Source organism: Dunckerocampus dactyliophorus, chromosome 5 (genome assembly GCF_027744805.1).
Source record: "Dunckerocampus dactyliophorus isolate RoL2022-P2 chromosome 5, RoL_Ddac_1.1, whole genome shotgun sequence".
Lineage (NCBI taxonomy): Eukaryota > Metazoa > Chordata > Actinopteri > Syngnathiformes > Syngnathidae > Dunckerocampus > Dunckerocampus dactyliophorus.
The window spans coordinates 3,380,001-3,396,227 of NC_072823.1; the positions used below are offsets into that span (position 1 = coordinate 3,380,001).

The following is a 16,227-nucleotide window of genomic DNA, read 5'->3' on the forward strand; positions in this document are numbered from 1 at the left end:
TTCAAAGTATGGGACGAAGAGGTCCGTGTCATAGTTGGACATCTTGTTCTGTAGTACAGATACCAAGCGCTCCAGACCCATCCCTGTGTCAATACTCTTCTTGGGCAGCGGTTTCAGTACCGTCTCCGACTCCCTAACAAGAGAGGAGAATGCATCTTCAAGTCCTCCTTCAGTTGCTCTCTCGGTGTGCGTGTGCGTGTGCGTGTGCGTGTGTGTGTGTGTGTGTGTGTGTGTGTGTGTGCTCTACCTGTTGAACTGGATGAACACCAGGTTCCAGATCTCCAGGACGTTGGGGTCATCCATGTTCACCAGGTGAGAGGCGTCTCTCCCGCCAATGCGGTCGTAGTGGATCTCACTGCAGGGACCACAGGGACCGGTGTCTCCCATCTCCCAGAAGTTATCCTTCATACTGCCTGGCAGGATGCGAGCTTCGTCCACGCTGGCAGACAGAGAGTAGGCCGCAACACATTATTTCCCTGTGGGGGCCATTTCTGAGCTTCTCCACTAACCACACAAAAAGTGAGTTGTTATTGCAACCATTAACTATCTATGTGGTGTTTAAGTATTAGACTGTGTGTAGGACAGAACACGCCTAGTTCCACAAACTTCACTCACCCGAGGGCCATCCAGATTTCTTTGCACTCCAGGTCAGCCTCCAGGCCGGCATCATCGTTACCCCCGAAGTAGGTGACGTACAGGCGATCTATGGAAATGCCAAACTCCTGGGTGAGCAGTTCCAAAGCCATCTTGCAGGCCAAGTGCTGCAGCACGCAGCCAAAAGTAGCGGAATGAGTGAATGAAAGGACAGCGGAAGAAACAATAAGAGGAGAGTTGTTTTTTTCCGGCTGGGATAGGCGACACATCACAGCACACAGCATATGGAATCTTAAATTACTACGATTCGCACATGAATGAAAACACAAATTATCGCACTGACTCAAGGATGAGCCACTTTCGTGTTGAGGTTGCCATTTTCACAAAATAGTCATCATACCTTGAAGTAGTCTCCAAAGGACCAGGAGCCTAACATCTCAAAGAAGGTGTGATGGTACACGTCTTTGCCCACATCATCCAGGTCATTGTGTTTTCCTCCGGCACGGATACACTTCTGGGTGTTGGCTGCACGATGTAGCCTCGCCATGGGGTGGGACGGATCAATAGTGTTGAGGAAGATGGGCTTGAACTAAGAAACAGACAGAAACAGCTTGCAATATTAATTTTTGTGAATTAATCTTTAGTATCATTAATGCGATCACTCCCCCTCCAGTTATTACTAATAGCTGCTGCCTTGCACAATATCAATGCCAATCGAGATAAGCTACAATTAGGGTTGGGCATCGTTTGAATTTGAATGATTCCGATTGCAATTCCTCATTTCGATTCCGGTTCCTAACGATTCTTGATTCGGATTCTTTTCAAAAAGGTAGGGTCATAAAAGTTTGCATGGTTTAAATGTGGGCGCTAAGCACAGTTCTTGGATGAAACGTCTGAACTTTTTATGAATTACTTGACTAAGAATTTCTCACAGGGCTATTATTAACCAGGATATAAATATCAAACCAGTGAGCTTGAACATAAATGTTTAGAAGTCTCTTTACATACTGTAGCAGTACACATTCTATTTTTGCAAAGCTCATGAAAAAACAGCGACAAATATCCTGTTGTTTGTGTGCTGGAGAGTGTATTATGATGAAGAATAGGCCAAGTGTAACTTAACCATGTTACTGCGTTCCTACTGACCTGCGTGCAGAATATCAAACAAGTGATTGGGGTAACAAGTCATGCGGGGTCTGGTCAACTTCCTGGCTAAAGCTAGCGTTAACGTGAGGTCGTTTGTCTGTGAAAAAGCACACAGCCTTATGTTAGCTGGATATTTGAGTTGGCCACCGTATTCGCAGTATAAAGTATAATTTGCTTGCTGCTTCAATGTTGGCACAAGATCGACGAAATTTATTGTTTTACTTGCCTGACCGGTTGGAAGAAGTCCGGCGTTGAGCGTCAAAAACGGAGCACTCTGTACATTGTGAGTACGGAGGTGTTTAATCGTCTTAGTGGTGCACCCTAAGACGGCGTTGCAAATGTTGCACTGCGCCGTCCGTTAACTTTTTTGACATTTGGCAGGCTGGTCGATCACCGAACGTAAGGATCGAAATTTTTTAAAATTAACGATACCAGGCCAGTCAGAACTTTAGGCCCGGTTGCCATTGATGCTCGATGCCCGACCCTAGCTACAATGTCCAGAAAGTACCAATTATGCAGTGTCCTATCACAATGCGATGAAGGTACGTACACAACACGGCTTACCTGGTTCATGCCAGCATTGGCAAACAGCAGCGTGGGGTCATCCAGCGGGATGGTGGATGATGAGTGCACGTACTGGTGCTCATAGCGGTGGAAGAAGTCAATGAACTTCTGGCGGATTTGAGCTGCACTCAAAGAAGAATCCATTCCGAATCAGCGCTGTGGAGCACAGAAAAAAAACAGAGGTGACAACTGAAGACAAATGGTGGGCACGATGAAATAAACAATGTTTTCCTTTGGAGCACGATGCCACGGTCTCGTCATAAAACCTATTAAGCATGTTGGTATTAAGCATGTTGGAGTTCCTTTCCTGGTGTAGCACTTTAGCAGTGTGTCCAATTCAACTGATCTTGACGGCATCAGCATGGAAATTCTTGCCCAATTCATTTCAGATCCCAGCATTGAGAGAGAGAGAGAGACGCGCTTCCATTAACAAGGACTACAACACTTTGATGAATATGAAATCGACCGATATTGAGATTGAAGAGTCCCGCCTGCTGTTAAGTCGCTGTGTGTTCAGACAAGCTGCTTCTTCTGCAACATTCTTTTCTGTTATGTTATGAATTAGCCCGTGGCTCTCGCCATGAACCGGCAGCTGCACTGGAATCTCGTGAGGCAGGTCGCTTGCAGATCTGTTGCAAAATGCCATCTAAAAAAAATCATAAGAGACAAATAGAAACCATCTCTTTGGGCTTCAAAAAAAACAAACGCAAAACAAATATGTTTCAAACTACGAATGAACTTTTTTTTTTGCTTCTTTGTTTCTTTTTTTTTTTTTCAAATTTCTTCCAAAATGGAGTGAGTGCTTTTAGATGAGCACTCGCTGCTCTGTGAGAAGAGACACGAGCTTTCATGTCGGTTCCCATAAGTCTCTTCACTAGATTTGTCGGTACGTATGCATCTTCCGAAGGCCTTCTATATGCATGATCCTTCATTTAGCCATCTTTATGCTTGCAAATGCTTGATTGATTTTGGCAAAGCAGGATTTATTAATGAACATATATTTGAAAAAAACATAATAGAGCAAGGTCACAAAATTTGAAGTGGCGAGGGCTTACTATAGTCGCTCTTTTCTGATATGCTGCGGACTAAACCGCAACTGTCTGTTGAGTCATCAAAACAACAAGCTTCAGATTAATCAACTAAGAAAATAAGCGTTAGTTGCAACACTAGTATTATGTACAAAAATTATGGAATTAATGGTTTGTTTTCATTATTCTCAGTACTGTATAGATGCCGTTATGTCACCATATATCGGGGCGGCATGGCTCAGGTGGTGGGTAGGTAAATGTGCCCACAAGCGCTTTGGCCACCTTGGAGGTGGAAAAGTGCTATACGAGTGAAAGACCATTTACCATATCGTTTCTAGGGGATTATAGCTACTTAATGTTGCTCAAGCCATTTATTTTTTTAGTTACTCATAATTTTAGAAAATAGCTTGGAAACATTAATATTTGTCCAGACTTTAGTTTCCATTTTTCATACTTTTCCAGACCTGGAAATGTTTCAAATCAAATCCCGTACTTTTCCATTACTTGCGTAAGAACCCTGGCCAAATCCATTTGTGGCCACAATAGAGTTGATTTTGTGGCTTTCTTTCACTCTACAGTGTACAAATAAACCAAAATACGCGGGATACTGATTCCTCTAAATCAGGGCTAGCCAACAGGCGGCTTGCGGGGTCAAAGGATTGCGTACATTAAGTACCTTGAATGATTTTGCTTCATTCGATTTGAAAATTACCAAACTGCCGATCACCCATCAATTAAAGATGTTAGTTTGCCATTGTTTGGTTGCGATGATTTGTCAATGTGTTGGACGGGGACAAAAACGTTTGGGTGTTCAGCCAAAAGGGAACCAGTTTATATTTGAAAATGTTGCCATGTATGCGGCCCCTGAATGTATTTGTCCTCTTCATGTACTCCTGCCAAAATTTGAAGGTGGAGATCCCAGCTCTCAGGCATCATGGCCCTACACTACTGTTTCAAAGCCACATGCATGTCCATTTGGACATACTTGGGAACTTAACAACCATACCCACATATGCATCATAAAGAGCAGTGTGCTCTCTTTAATTAAAGGGCCTTACGAGTAATATTCCCTGCAGTGCATTCATTCATACAATGGGCAGCAAAGGAAACCAAGCAGCTGCAAGCCTGGCGCTCCCTGGGGGCCACAAGCAAAGGTAAACAGCCATGGCCCGGTCCTGACAACTAAACCACATGGCTGACAACCATGGAAGGTGAAAAGTCATTGAAGTCATGGGATGGAAAGTTCCCCATCTGATAACAGGCTGGTCACTCAAGAGTTGTCAGAACGCTTAAGTGTGCATCAGGTGAGGCTGCCGCATAAACAGTGAACATTTTCATGTCCAAAGTACAGTATTACATAAATACATCAAAATGTTTTAAAGTTGGTGTACAGTAATAAAACGACTACAGTATTTAAGTATGTAGAGCAAGTCGTCCAGAAACCGCAAGGTTGGTGGTTCGATCCTTGCTTCCTCCATCCCAGTGGCCAGTGGGGTGGCCGGTGAGTGACCAAGGGTGGCCACAGCCGCAGGCACGAATGGCAGCCATGTTTCCATCAGTCTGCCACAGGGCAGCTGTGCCTACAGATGTAGATTACCACCACCAGAGTGTGAATGAGGAGTGAATGAATAATAGGTTCACTGTGAAGCGCTTTGGTTACTATGAAAGGCGTTGTATAAAACTTTTTTTTTTATTATTATTACTAAAACATGGAGAAGGGGCATGATTAAATAAGATCTGCTTCTCCATGCTCCTTTTTGGAAATGATGACTTGTGCAAGTGTTAAATAAACTATGTTAAGCACGTTAGAAATAAACTAATGCCAAAATATCTAAGTGTTAGTGTTAACCGGTGTATCTCATTGGAAGCCGCTCCGCTGATTTACTGCTGCACAGAGCAACCTGACGTTAGCGTGCTAATTATTAGCTAGTACACCGGCTCGCCTACTACTTACTATATTCAGCCCAAATACAGTTTCAACTCCAAATGGGTGGACTTCCAGAATAGCATAGTACATTTTCTTGATTTTCCCCCAGCCACCGAGCGAATGTTGGTACTCACATAAGCCGCTAATGTCGCAGAATGAGTCAGTTTGGGATCCAAATACACTGCTGACTCCCCACGCTGTTCAACCAGAAAGAAAGCGGACGGTTCGCGAACACGCCCAAAGCTAAGCGCCGATTGGTCTGCACGCAGCAACGTGTCATCAAATCTTGACTCCCATTGGACAGTTTGCCTCTCAATCACAGTCGAGCACGCCAATACATTGACACCAACAGCCTTTGCTGGCTGATGCAACTGAAAAGTCGGTTTTGTCACGTCTGAATAGAAGAATGTTGCCTTCCTATTACGTATGCATGCACATTTAAAATATCTTCTATATTTAACGCGTATAAGAAATACAGCATCTACTGAATAAGTCAGCTTTTAATGTCCCCTTGTTGCCATTCATTTTGGACTACTTGTCTTGTTTGATGAAAAAAATACAATCTGACATACGAAATGGGAAAACATTCAGAACAGGAAACTAAAGGTTTCCTTCCTTAAATTCGCTGACCTTCGTAACAATTGCGTCACAGCACTATTATATAAAAACAAAGAAATTTAAATCCCTGACTCAACATTTGCATTTGAAAATATGAGACAATTTCCAGAAAATATGGGTAAATGTGGTAAACTGTGGTACCACAATTCCCTACTACGGTGCAACCGTGTTACTGCCGTGCTTTTATTTTTGAAGGCCTTACTTCACCGACTACATCCTGTTAACGCCGATGTTACCCGAGTCTTGCCGAGCGGCCCTGTGAGCCGTATTACCGCAGTATGGAAGAGGATTTTTTTCCATTAAAGTTAAAAGACGAGAAAAATACTAAGAAAAGAGTTTACAGACTTTCTAACAAGAAAGGATTGTGCAATGTGTTCTTAAACTGTTTGCTAATTCCCACGTGTTCGTAAAATAAAAGGAATGGACTATCAATAGCCTAAGTAGAGGAACAGATATGCATTTGAAAATGCAATTTTGAAACGGGTTTATGAAGTTACCTGCCAGGATTCCTTAGACAAGCATATCTGTCGAGAGTCGCAGGAAACATGTCTCTCATTTTAAAATACAAATGTTGAACATAAAAAGCAGCAAACCTAACCATTATTATTATGCAAACAACCACCAAGCATAGTAACCATTTCCCAAATCTTACAAATGTCAACTGAAGCAACACAGACCAAACCCATGAAAAAAGTACACAAAATGGAATATTATGAGGACCGAGTTAGTCAGGTTTTGTCATCAGTGTTCCGATGCTGGTAAGAACTGAAGAACCCCCCCAAAAAAACATTGTCGTTCACGTACAGCAACATCTTGAGGGAAATGTTATAAACGGGTTAGCCTGCAGCTCTAATTTGTCCTCATTGCCATTTCATTCCCGAGCTAAAACTGCATCAATCCAACCAACGTGTGGAAAAATCAATGGCACCTGCGGATGTTTCACCTGAGGAAGAGAACTGCAACAGTGCTTTCACAGAAGGAGGCCTAGGACTGAAGGAAAGGTGCAACAGTACAACAGCAGTTCACCGCATTCTGAGTTATTTTTCGATTATATTAGTATTTTTTTTATAAAGACTGTACTTGCATGCAGAGGTGTGGACTTGATGAAGTTAAACATACTACCACACGTCGACATAAACAGACCCATTTGTAAAGAAATGGCCCCTTTGGGTCTCATATTGGTCAATATAAGCAGCACCGATTTGAACTGGTTCCACTGTAGGAAGAAAACACAACAGAATAGGTCTAATTCAATTCTTATGCTATATTTAAGGAACACACAACCACAGATTGTATGCAAGTTCAATAAATTGTTAAACTGCAAAAAAACAACAACTAGCAAACAAGGCAGAAACTGGATAAACGAATCAGCTCTCTGATGGTGGTGGTGCTACCTTCCAAACCGCCTTGGCCAAAGCTTGTTGGATAACAGGATATATCTTATAGCACCCCTCGATGCAGGTACGCACCCCAGCCGACAGAGTCTCTTCAGTCATTTCTCCATCCGACTGGAGTCCAGAAACCTGGTTCAAACTGGGGAGGAACGCAACCGTCAGCTTTCCCTGATTATCACCACTGACTGAGCCGCAGCCGTTTTCCTCCGTGTAAGTGGGGTCCACCACGTATGAGCCGCCGTCCTGGCGGATGGCGCAGCCGAGAACCAGATCGTACATTTCGATGCCTGCGTCCGCGAGAGCGAGGGAGGCGCAGGTGACGGCATGCGCGAGGACTGAACCGCTGTTTTCAAGCACCATCACGTTGACCTCGATTTGAGAGCGAGGGTATTTGTGGAGGCACAGGGCAGGCTGCAGGCTCTCATGCAGCATCAGAGAGAAGTCTTTATCCTGACTACCTTGAATCCAGGAGCCTCTGTCCGGGCATGAGAATGGAGCAAAACGCATGTCAGTCGTCAACCTGTGGACACAAATACTAAAGCATGACCACTTGTATCAAGCACAAAGTATCAAAGCTCTAACAGTGTTCAACTAATCACACACATTTATTTAGGAAGGGGGAAATTTACAAGACAACGTAAGGCAACATATTCTATTTAAGGGTCCCTTAATATGCAAGTTTATGTTTAACAGATATGCGTGTCCCTAGAGCCTGTTTATGACCACTAAATGTGACGAATGTATCATCACACAGTGTACAATAAATGTAAAAACTCCAAAATAGTACTAAACAATACCTTCCACATTTCATATCGGTTTCATCTTTCCGTTCTGTTTCTCTGGGTCCGTAAACGCAGCACATCAACTTGGTGTCTCCAGCCTCCATGTACGCTGAGCCCTTAGCTTGACTCACCAGCCCGCACCTGACAAACACAGGCCGGACGTCCACCTGGTCCCGCTGTCGGCCGTCTGCTCGGGGGCCAAGCGAGGAGACGACTGTTGCGGTCCTCCTCGCAAACAAAGACGGGCTTTGGGAGACATCTGGACCACGTACTCGTTTAGTGTCGACAGGCATGATGGAACCAGTGAGCGGCAACAGCGTGCGGATTGGTCCAGCGCGAAAAACTGTTCCCCCAAAACCACACTTTTAAGACAAATGGTTCCGCCAAAGTTAGTTAAATCCGTAATGTATGTACAGTGCACTGATACCGTAAAAAACTTGGAACTTGATCATCAGAGATTGTCAAAAACAGAGAGTATATTAATGTTTCTAGTTGAGCAGACCTTTGTCTCTTTGATCTTTTAGTACTAAACATTTGTTACCGACTTTTGCATAACTGTCAACATTTGCATTACAAAGTGAAACTTTCCAGTTTAATAATGTGGGAAATAATGAAAATTAAGATTTTTCACAAAGTTTTCCACGTGGTGTAAATACTCAACTGCACTCAAATGTGCAACCGTGTTATTTTACTGAAATGCTTATCTTATTGTGAAGGCCTGATTTTACCGGCTACAGGAAGTGTAACGCCGATCTTGTATTGCGGAGCGGACAGGAACCCGAGTGGATTTTTTCTCTCCATGAAAGTTAAAATAAGGGGGAAAATACGGGACACTATTAAAACACGAGGGCAAAAAAGGGCAAAATGCGGTATTTTCCAAGTGAAACCGGTGAGTTATTCAAATGGTTATGACTGGTTGGTACGGAATTAGCTTTAAGCCATTTGGCTGTGTTGAATGGATTTACCTTCGTTGAAAGATATTCATTTTTAAAACACTTTAGTATTGACAAATTAACCTAAAATGACAACGCCACAAAAACGTCCCACAGAAAATATCTTTAAATCACTCACTTATATTAACATTAAGAAACTAATGCAATCCTGTATGTTTCGCTTACAATTGCAACTACAGTATTGTCCTTCCTTTTTTAAATTTTCACATTTGTCCACTAGGAGGCGCTACTCTCCCCTTTGAAAGACAATTACACATTCTCGCATTTTATCTTCAAGAGTGCCTTGTTACTGACGAGCGTCTCTACTGATCGGACTGTTGTAATTATAAAAAATTAAGACGTGTATTCGAGTGTTTCTTTACTTTGGTATTTTTATCCATAAAAACAGTGGCGCTACATAAACATACTCACCTCTAAATTGTAAAATTCCCCATAATATAATTAATATTCAATTTCCGGCAGAGTTTTAAAAGACTGACTCATTTACAGTGGAAATAAACAATAACGCAAAAATAATATTGTACCGTGTGTGGGGGCGGGGTGAACTGACAGCGATATTAATTTGAGGTCATACAAGTCAGTGTGGAGGATGTGCAAACATTCCCTAACAGAAAGAGAGTAGAAGTGACAAGGGAAAGGCTTCTTGAGACGTCATCTGTACTTCTGTGAAGAAGGTGTCGGACGTTTCCCTCCTCATCCGAAGAGCTTCGTCAGCGAACTAATAAGTGCTGGTAGCCTAGGCCTTAAATACAGTAAGAGTGGGCGGAATTGGTGTGCCAACACCCTCCTCCTATTGATTCCTTACAGTAAGCCTGGGTGGAGTAGTGGTCTAATCCTCTCCCGCCATTAGCACCTCCGATAAAAGGGAAGTGTCGCTCCCCGAGTTGGGTATGAACGACTCTGATACTGGCTCGTTAGCATCTATTGTTCTGGCTCGGCCCTGGCTCCACCTCATTTGCAAGACTAAGAGCTGTGGGTTTCGGTCTCAGTAACCTGCTGAACACAGGGTCCAAATTAAACCTCAAACCACCATTCCGATTCAATGATGGGTTCTGTTGTTTGACAAAAATAGCTTCCTTTACTCCTCTTTCAAACCATCTGTTTTCTTTGGCCAAAATCTTTACCTCGCTGTCCTCAAAAGAGTGACAGCGTAAAGATTTTGGCCAAAGAAAACAGATGACGTCTCAAGAAGCCTTTCCCTCGATGGACAACTCCTGTACGACTGAGAGCCTACACAGACGTAGAAGTGACAAGCTCATTTCAAGCCACTTGTTTATTCATTCATTCATTCATTCGAAGGTAAAACAAAATTCACAGTAATAATTGGATCAATTCAAGTTTAACACACATTAGAAAATACACAGTGGAACCTTGGTTAGTGTGATTAATTCCTTCCAGAAGGTCTGACTTTAACCAAAACAGAGGCTAACTAAATCAAATTTTCCCCATTAAAAAGAATGTAAATCCACTTAATCCGTTCCAGAAAGCAAAAATTGTTAACACAAAACAGGTTTTTATTGTTAATTATAGTTTTACATGCAGAAAACAATTACAAATGCAAACGAATACATATAAATGAAGAATGAAAAGGATAAATAAACATTTAAGTAACCCTTATTGTGATCGATGCGACTGTTCCCAAAAACAATGTGTGGCAGCAAAATCAACACGGGCACCACCTTCCTGTTTTGCCTTGAGTTATTTCTGGAATTCAATAATGTTTCTCACCTCAATAGCCCAAAATGAAGCCAAAGAAAGTTGCAATTGGCAGCATTTTGATAAAGAAGGTGAGAAACACTATTGAATTCAAAACAATAACTCAAGACAAAACAGGAAAATGGTGTCCGAGTTGATCTTGTTGCCGCATAGCGTCATTGGTAATAGTCACGTCTTCGAAGAAGGTAGAAGTCACCTGGAAATGTTAATTTCTCCCTTTCATTCATCATTTATTTGTATTGAAAGAATTGGTTTTCGCATGTAAAAATGATAAAAACGTGTTTTGTGTTAACATTTTTGTGAGACAACCACTGATGACAGACGGAGCTGACTTGCGGTTCCGGGTGCTATTTTGTTAGCAAGGTAAGGATGCTAAAAAGGACGATGAATACATTCATACATTAAGAAGTGCAGTGCATTCATAACACGACAAGACATGAGCCGAAACTGAAAAACTGCACGCAAACAGAGGCAAAATTTTGGTGGCGGACAATTACAGTAATCGCTAACTGGGTCGGACGCTAACCGAGGTTTCACTGTATTGTGGGTAAAAGGCAAAAAAAAAAAGCATCTTAAGTTAGATTTAGTGCAAAACAAATCTGATGAAACAATAGAAAAAAAGTGCGATGAGTACATAAAATGAGCTTTTTAAAACAAAAGCAGGACCAATGAGGTCATTGTTAAACATTTTGGGAATAAAAGATCATTTTGATATAGCTTCAGTGTAAAATTTCAAATAGTACTGAAGGTAAACATCTCTCCAAGTAAATGGTCAAACTATTTACATAAGAGAAAAGGGCACACAAACGTGCAGCACAATGAAGGTGGCAGGGTAAGGGTTCACAGAGTTCACTGAAACAAGCGCACCAGCGCAGCAGCAATACTGGCCAGTCCAACAAAGGTCAAAAGGGCATTCTTCACAGCACGCTCTGAATCAGCTTCCTGGAAGAATTGTACGAAGCCGTCCTGAGGACACAAAACGAAAGGCATGATGAGCTGAGCAACAAGTCACATGACAAAGGAGGACACATCCTTACCCAGGAGTTGTGCTCCATCAGCCAGGTGCGCTGGTGTGACAGCAGGTAGGTGGAGATCTCCTGGGCCACCGTCTCCACACAGCAGGCTCGCCCCTTCTCCTTCAGGTACTGGGATACCACGGCGCCAAACGCCACCAGGCTGGCGATGCGACCCCAGGTGGTAGTCCCGTCCGCGAACAGACTATGGGCCACTTCGCCGATGAAGGCCAAGTCATAGCCTCTTTGGTCCAATGACAGCTGGTTGATGATGCCTTCAAGAGCGATGGAAACCTCATTCATTCACATGCTGCTTCATGCTCTCCTTGTATTACATTAATTACCTCCTGCTTGTATATAACCGCAAACCAGACTTAACAGACCCGACTCCTTTGAGCCTTCACATGAACATCTGTGGCTCCGAAAATATATGATATTGTTAACAAACGACAGCACTACCTGTATATTTGCCCAGCTAGACTGTGCTTCAATTCCCCTCACTTAGTGCATACTGCGTTCGCACAAAGCGGCTCGCAATCAGTACCCGGATGTTACACTCAACACGCTCATACCGGTGTGCGCGCTGCGATGGAGCGGGAATAACTATCCGCTTAGTGCGCAATGACTGGAACAGCACTTCAACGTCAAAACTAAACACAGTGTAAATAGTACGCATATTTAAGTGTACTGATTCAAGTATTCCAATTGAGACGCAGCCGAGTCAACATTTAAAAATGGCGTCCCAACGGTTCTAACGGCTGAAAGGAAACCAAGGCAACAGCAGCTAACGCGTATCAACAACGTCCACTTACCATTGTATTTGAACCTGTGCTTGTCCACCAGTCTTGTTACGACCCTTTTCATTGAAGACTGGGCTTTGCTTGCCACCCATCCAGCCTCGGACAGCCCAGTGAAGTCGCCGAGAAAGCGGCCGATGAGCTGCCTTGTGTCTCTGTCCAGTGAGGGGCTGTTAGTGTTGGCATACTCAAGTTGCCGTGAGGCAGGGACTTCCTTGAAAGACGTCCGCGGGAGTATTAAACATCCCAAAAGTCCAATCGTGTTCATTCCAACAGTCCCTTTTAAAATGCCTGGGAATGGAGGAAAGCTACTTGTGCCGAACAGCACGTGATTAGTCAACAAGTACATGTGCGTTTTTAAAAAATAGCGCTGAATTGTACGACACGATGACCCCATACTACTTCCGCTTCCGCTTCCAACAGTCACTTTTTTCAAATTACCTCCGCCTGAATTATACAAAATTATTATCTGGATTTTTAACCTAGCCTAAAAATTATAAGCAAATACTCATGAAAACGCAATTTGCCGACATTATTTTTAGTGTTTGTTTTTTCCCGATAAAAAGTAGTACTTAAACGGTTCAAAACCTCAACTATAATTCATAGTTGAAATGTATAACTCAGGCTGAGGTAGTTTGAAAAGATAGACGTGGAAACAAATATAATATCAGATATGTTTACAGTTTTTGGACAGATGAAGCTGGAAGTAAAGAACAAAAGATATGACGTCACTGAGGCGCGAGGCAGCTCGCTTTGTAAAACTTGCGCATGAGCACTTTTTGACTACCAGTGATGGAAATTTCGGCTATTTTCAGAGAGCCGGTGCTTTCTGTTCCCAAGTGGCTCCTTGTCTTAAATTAATTGATAATCAAATTATGTGTACAGTTTTCCCTTGTTTATGGCGGGGGATAGGCTCCCAAAAAGTGAAATCCGCAAATCCAACGATATATTTTTACAATTATTATATATGTTTTAAGGCCGTAAAACCTCTCACCATACACTTTATCCACTTTTATCAGACAGGCATTTAACATTAACATTTTATCACATTTCTCTCTTGTTTGAACACTCTCAAAATTCAAATTTCGTTTGCATTGATGAGTGATCAACTGACTAGCTGGACACAAGAAATGCCTATTTCACTCCTACGGCCCTTTGTTTCACTGGGAGCCAGTGAAGCGCTGCAAACACAGGGGTTTTGTGGTCCTGGCGTTTAGTTCCTGTCAATATCCGGGCTGCTGCATTCTGGACCCCCTGGAGGCGACGAAGGGAGGACTGGTCGAGGCTCATGAATTGCAATAGTCCAGCCTTGATGTGATAAAAGCACGTGTTGCTTTCTCCAAGTAGCTGGTAAGTATTTTCGGACCCGAATTAAAAGCTTTAGTTGCATTTTACAACTGCGGGTATGTGCTTGGCAATTTCAAAATGCCAAAAAGGGTGACAGAATGAGGCAAGTGGGCCAATTGCGCTGTTAAAACCATTTAAAATATTTGGGTCACCAAAAATGTTTAAAAAAGAAACAGCAAACATCAAACATCATTTTTCAGTATGTGGCCCCTGGTGGAAAAAGTTTGGGCACCCCTGGTTGACACAAACGTACGTATGTTAGGGACAAGAAAGCACTTCCTTTCCCATTATTTACATTCCTGTATGTGTGTACCGTATGTGTGCGTCACATCCTCACCAATGTGGGACTCTGTTGGCACTTTGGTGTGATCGATATGCTGAGGTCAGCCAAAGAAAGACCTTGTTTCACTGGAAGATGACTGTCAGTAAAGAGGAGGATGGCCACACCCATTAGTGAAATATTTTACAACCGCACTTCCACTGAAATTGCTGTCAACTTGCATTATTACTCTTCACAGGGTGCAACATGCAAAGTAGTCACCGAATGACAGGCCTACTACTGCATTAGTGTTGATTTATGCAATTTAGGAAGGAGTCATTTCATATTTCGGTAATCTTAGTTATTTAAGTGCATGGAAGGTTTAATATATACATCGGTGTGAAAAAGCATGTGCCCCCTTTCTGATGTTTGTCACACGTAAATGTTTCAGATCATCCAAAAAAATGTAAATATCAGTCAATGACAACACAACTGAACACAAAATGCAGTTTTTAAATGATTTTTTTTATTATTAAAGAAGAAAAAAATCCAAGCCTACATGGCTCTGTGTGAAAAAGTGATGGCAAAGGTCCAAGACGAAAACCACTGCTGAACAAAAAGAACATTAAGGCTCAGCTTTTGCTAGAAAACATCTTGATGATGCCCAAGGCCTTTGGGGAAATACTTTGGGAAAATATGTGGTCTGATGAGACAAACGTTAAACTTTTTGGAAGGTGTCTGTCCCATTACATCTGGTGTAAAAGTAACACCACATAAAAAATGTTTTAAAAAAAAAAACATCATACCAACAGTAAAATATGGTGGTGGTAGTGTGATGGTCTGGGGCTTGTAGATCATACTTCAGGGTTTAAAATAAATAATGACATTATTCATTTATGTAAATGACTTAGTATTAAAATAAAGCTGCATATTTTCAAGAAAAAATTTGAAATTTTACACAAAGTTGTATAAAAATGAATTGTTAGAATAAAGTTCTATATTTTTTAGAATAAACTTGCATATTTTTTTTCAAAGAAAGTTGCATATTTTGAGAAAAACGCAACTTTACAACGCAACTTTACAACTTCACAACGCAAAACAACTATTTTTTTTTTGTTCTGTATGTGATTTTTATTTCGAAAATGGAAATAACTGCTCGTCAATGAAATGATGCTACAGTGTGCAACGTTCAACGGTCTTGACTCATTCCAGACAACACTTTTACGAGAACAGGCAGGCCTGACGACAGTGATAGATAACCCAGGGTCAAATAAAATTGACAAGGAATGGTTGTTTGGTAAAAGGCTGTAAAAATAGACAAGCACAGTATTAAAAAAACACAGTGGGCGGACCTTGCATGCAAGTGTCACAGAAAGTGCATGAACATAATCATGTGGTAAGTTGATATAGTATTTAAAGTTGATACAGTATGTATATACAGTATATATATATATATATATTATTTCAATCAAACTTTGTATAAGTTTGCTAGGACAGACACAGAGTGACTCACTAGACCACTATGATGAAACAAACCATTGGACCACGTTTTCCCTTACCTGGATGCAGGTCACTGGGGACCCCCTCTGGAGCCAGGCTTGGAGGAGGGGCACGATGGCAAGTGTCTGGTGGCCAGGCCCACACCCATGGTGCCCGGCCGGGCACAGCCCGAAGAGACAACATGGGTCCCCCTTCCCATGAGCTCACCACTCATGGGAGGGGCCAAAGGAGTCGGGTGCAGAGTGAGCTGGGTTGCAGCTGAAGGCAAGGACCTTGGCGGTCCGATCCTCGGCTACAGAAGCTAGCTCCTGGGACATGGAATGTCACCTCTCTGGTAGAGAAAGAGCCTGAGCACAAGGTTGAGAAGTTCAACTCAACGCACAGCAAGGGCTCTGGAACCAGTCCTCTCGAGAGGGGATGGACTTTATTCCACTCTGGCGTTGCCAGCAGTGAAAGGCGACGGGCAGGGGTGGCAATTCTTGTTGTGCCCCGGCTTGTGGCCTGTATGTTGGAGTTTAACCAGGTGAACGATAGGGTCGTTTCCCTACGCCTTCGAGTGGGGGGACGGGTGCTGACTGTTGTTTGTGCT

At 42.6% G+C, this 16,227-nt stretch overlaps 3 protein-coding genes across 4 annotated transcripts in view; all 3 read right to left on the reverse strand.

Annotated features, from left to right (window-relative positions):
* aars1 (alanyl-tRNA synthetase 1) overlaps nucleotides 1-5,488 on the reverse strand; it is an 18,423-nt gene extending 12,935 nt beyond the window's left edge. The window contains exons 1-6 of one of the 2 annotated variants that reach the window (XM_054775497.1): nucleotides 5,394-5,488; nucleotides 2,305-2,460; nucleotides 995-1,183; nucleotides 616-761; nucleotides 248-439; nucleotides 1-133 (exon numbers count right to left, since the gene is read on the reverse strand). The exon at nucleotides 1-133 is cut by the window's left edge and continues 12 nt beyond it. In XM_054775497.1, coding sequence (XP_054631472.1) covers nucleotides 1-133; nucleotides 248-439; nucleotides 616-761; nucleotides 995-1,183; nucleotides 2,305-2,448 — 804 coding nt within the window. In that variant the 5' untranslated portion in view covers nucleotides 2,449-2,460; nucleotides 5,394-5,488. Of the gene's footprint in view, nucleotides 134-247; nucleotides 440-615; nucleotides 762-994; nucleotides 1,184-2,304; nucleotides 2,461-5,286; nucleotides 5,309-5,393 lie in introns of those variants that run through there. The other variant, XM_054775498.1, reaches the window with a different exon arrangement.
* Nucleotides 5,489-5,676: 188 nt separating this feature from the next.
* On the reverse strand, nucleotides 5,677-8,413 carry exosc6 (exosome component 6). Its single transcript, XM_054776740.1, has 2 exons — nucleotides 8,069-8,413; nucleotides 5,677-7,791 (listed from the first exon to the last, which is right to left on the reverse strand). The coding sequence occupies exons 1-2, from the start codon at nucleotides 8,344-8,346 to the stop codon at nucleotides 7,245-7,247; spliced, it is 825 nt and encodes a 274-aa protein (XP_054632715.1). The 5' UTR covers nucleotides 8,347-8,413; the 3' UTR covers nucleotides 5,677-7,244.
* A 1,875-nt stretch (nucleotides 8,414-10,288) lies between these two features.
* Nucleotides 10,289-12,885, reverse strand: LOC129181173 (induced myeloid leukemia cell differentiation protein Mcl-1 homolog). The gene is made up of 3 exons (XM_054775960.1): nucleotides 12,548-12,885; nucleotides 11,760-12,010; nucleotides 10,289-11,688 (listed from the first exon to the last, which is right to left on the reverse strand). Exons 1-3 carry the CDS (start codon nucleotides 12,879-12,881, stop codon nucleotides 11,572-11,574), a joined length of 702 nt encoding a protein of 233 aa, XP_054631935.1. The 5' UTR covers nucleotides 12,882-12,885; the 3' UTR covers nucleotides 10,289-11,571.
* Between the last annotated feature and the right edge of the window lie 3,342 nt (nucleotides 12,886-16,227).